Source organism: Parambassis ranga, chromosome 22 (assembly GCF_900634625.1).
Source record: "Parambassis ranga chromosome 22, fParRan2.1, whole genome shotgun sequence".
In the NCBI taxonomy this organism is placed as follows: Eukaryota; Metazoa; Chordata; class Actinopteri; family Ambassidae; genus Parambassis; species Parambassis ranga.
This window is the reverse complement of record NC_041042.1, coordinates 5,155,630-5,157,907: the sequence shown is the minus strand read 5'-3', so window position 1 is coordinate 5,157,907 and position 2,278 is coordinate 5,155,630. Positions and strand designations below refer to the sequence as shown.

The 2,278-nt window shown below is 47.7% G+C and overlaps 1 protein-coding gene across 1 annotated transcript; it reads right to left on the bottom strand.

The window, feature by feature from the left end:
• Positions 1-250: 250 nt before the first annotated feature.
• Positions 251-1,820, bottom strand: sox11a (SRY-box transcription factor 11a). The gene has a single exon (XM_028396359.1). It carries the CDS (start codon positions 1,686-1,688, stop codon positions 594-596), a length of 1,095 nt encoding a protein of 364 aa, XP_028252160.1. The 5' UTR covers positions 1,689-1,820; the 3' UTR covers positions 251-593.
• Positions 1,821-2,278: the final 458 nt, after the last annotated feature.

The following is a 2,278-nucleotide window of genomic DNA, read 5'->3' as shown; positions in this document are numbered from 1 at the left end:
TATGTATCAAAATGTTTCCTCCACACCTGTATTCTGCAGAGGTTTAGGCTGCTTTAAATTTTCCAAACCAGGAGGTAAACGGAATCAGTTACAAAAACAAAACAAAAAAAAACAAAAAACAAACATTTGCGGCATTTAGAAATTACATAAACCGTTGTAAAGTAACATCCTGAACAATTGTCAGTTCACAGATTTGCTTTGAGTCAGTCCACAGTCCGTGTTCAGCTCCCTGCAGTTTTTATTTTTTTTAGTTTTAAGAGGATAAGATGCATAGAAGTTCACGTATTTTTCCCTTTGTGGCCCATTTAAGCTTGAACAGTAAATGCAGACCTACGAGGGAAAAAATCCATAAAACCCTGTCATGCTGCCAGATAAAAAAAAGTCTGCAGACTTTGCTTTTTTTTTTTTTTGCTACCGGCTTCATAAGCATCTCATTCCTCAAACCTCACCTCACCTCCTGGTCCTCCTCCTTTCTCCAGGACCCTTGTGAAAAAAAACCCACAGGAGGCAGGGCTATAGGGACAATTTGACCAGGACACATATAATTTCATATCTCCCTTCTCTGTTATTACTAGAGAAACTGTTTTTTTTTCTCAGTATGTGAAGACCAGGTCGGAAAAGTTCGCCTCCAGCCAGTCCCCGGCAATCATCTCACTGAGTTCAGGCGTGCAGTAGTCTGGGAATTCAAAGTGAGAGCCCAGGCTGCCCTCACTGAACGAGTCCAGGTCCTTATCCACTAGAGACAGGGAGAGGTTTCCTGAATTGGGGTTGCCCAGCTCCGAGCCTGGAGCGCTGGGAGCGAAATTTAAACTAAAGTCAAACAGCAAATCGTCCGCGTCCTCGCCGGAAGAGGAGCTGCTGCTGGACGAGGAGGAGGATGATGTGGAGACCGACCTGGAGGATGCTGGTGAGACGGAAGCAGCGTGCAATGTGCTCTGCTTTGTAATGCTTTTGATATTGTAAAAGAGTCTGTTGTTGTTCCGCACTTCTTCGTACATGCTCGTCCCCTCGGACTCGGCCGAGGAGCTCAAAGTTGGGCTTGCGGGAACTTTGGCTACGTTGTACGGCCTCAGGCGCTCCTCCTCCCCGGACTTAATTCCCATCCGGTAGTCCTCTTCGTACTCGTCATCATCATCCTCATCGGTGAGCTCACTTTTTACAGTCTTTGTAACTTTTAAGCTGGGAAACACACACTCCTCTCCGTAGCCGTGAGAGGACTTGGAGCCGCTCTTAGTCTTTATCTTTGAGCACTTCTTGCTGGGAGTCTTTGCAATTTTACCGCACTTCTCCGGAGACGGTGCTGATGATTTAGAACTGTCGAGCTTTGGTTTTTTCTTGGGTCTGTACTTGTAGTCAGGGTAGTCAGCCATGTGTTTTAGCCGCAGCCTCTCGGCTTCTCTGATAAACGGGATCTTTTCGCTGTCCTTGAGCATCTTCCACCTCTTCCCCAGGCGCTTGGAAATCTCTGCATTGTGCATGTCCGGTGACTGCTCCATTATCTTTCTCCTCTCGATTTTGGACCAGACCATAAATGCATTCATGGGTCTCTTGATGTGACCGGTGGCTGTCTTGCACCAGTCCGGGTTTATCGGTACGGGGCTGCATGCCATAAATTCACTCTCCTCTGAATCAGTAGCCTCCCTGGACATGCTGCCATCCGTCTCGCTGTTGTCCGTGTGCTGCACCATTGTCCCTCTGTTCCAAGTCACTTTTGTTTCCGGAGTGCAGTGTCTATCAGCCCCACACTGCCAAAGGCGGCTCAGCTCTCTGTGTATGCGCCGGTTCGTCCACGTCCTCTGCGTAATGTCTCTCAAGCTCTGCACTCTTTTTCCAGAGTTAGAAACACCCTTCTTAACTAGTTATCAGCTTTTTCATGTCCCCTGCGTCACAGACAGTCATCCAATCACGTCCCTTCCACTCCGCCCAGCAGACTCCATCCAAGACTCCCCTTAACCCTTTTATTCCTCCCTCTCGTTGGAGTGGAGGTGGGGATTTGTGGTACACAGTGTCTGGGGCAACACGCCGGGCGAGACAGGCATATTAAACACACAGTTAGCGCTATGCGCTGCTGAGATGAGCATTACGCACAGAAAGCGCACATAAGATTAAAGCCTGTTTTCTTATTTCTCCTTTCAAAATGCGCTAGATTATTCACCAGACAGACAGACGCACTGCTGTAAATGTATCCAGTGGAATATATGTAGGCTGTGTGATTGTTTGCTTTTTGTATTTTCCTCCCTGAGGTTGAATACTGAAGGTGGCGCTTGGACACTGTTGC

Coding starts and splice junctions, on each gene's coding strand:
- sox11a (XM_028396359.1), bottom strand. CDS start 1,688: ATGGTGCAGCACACGGACAACAGCGAGACGGATGGCAGCATGTCCAGG.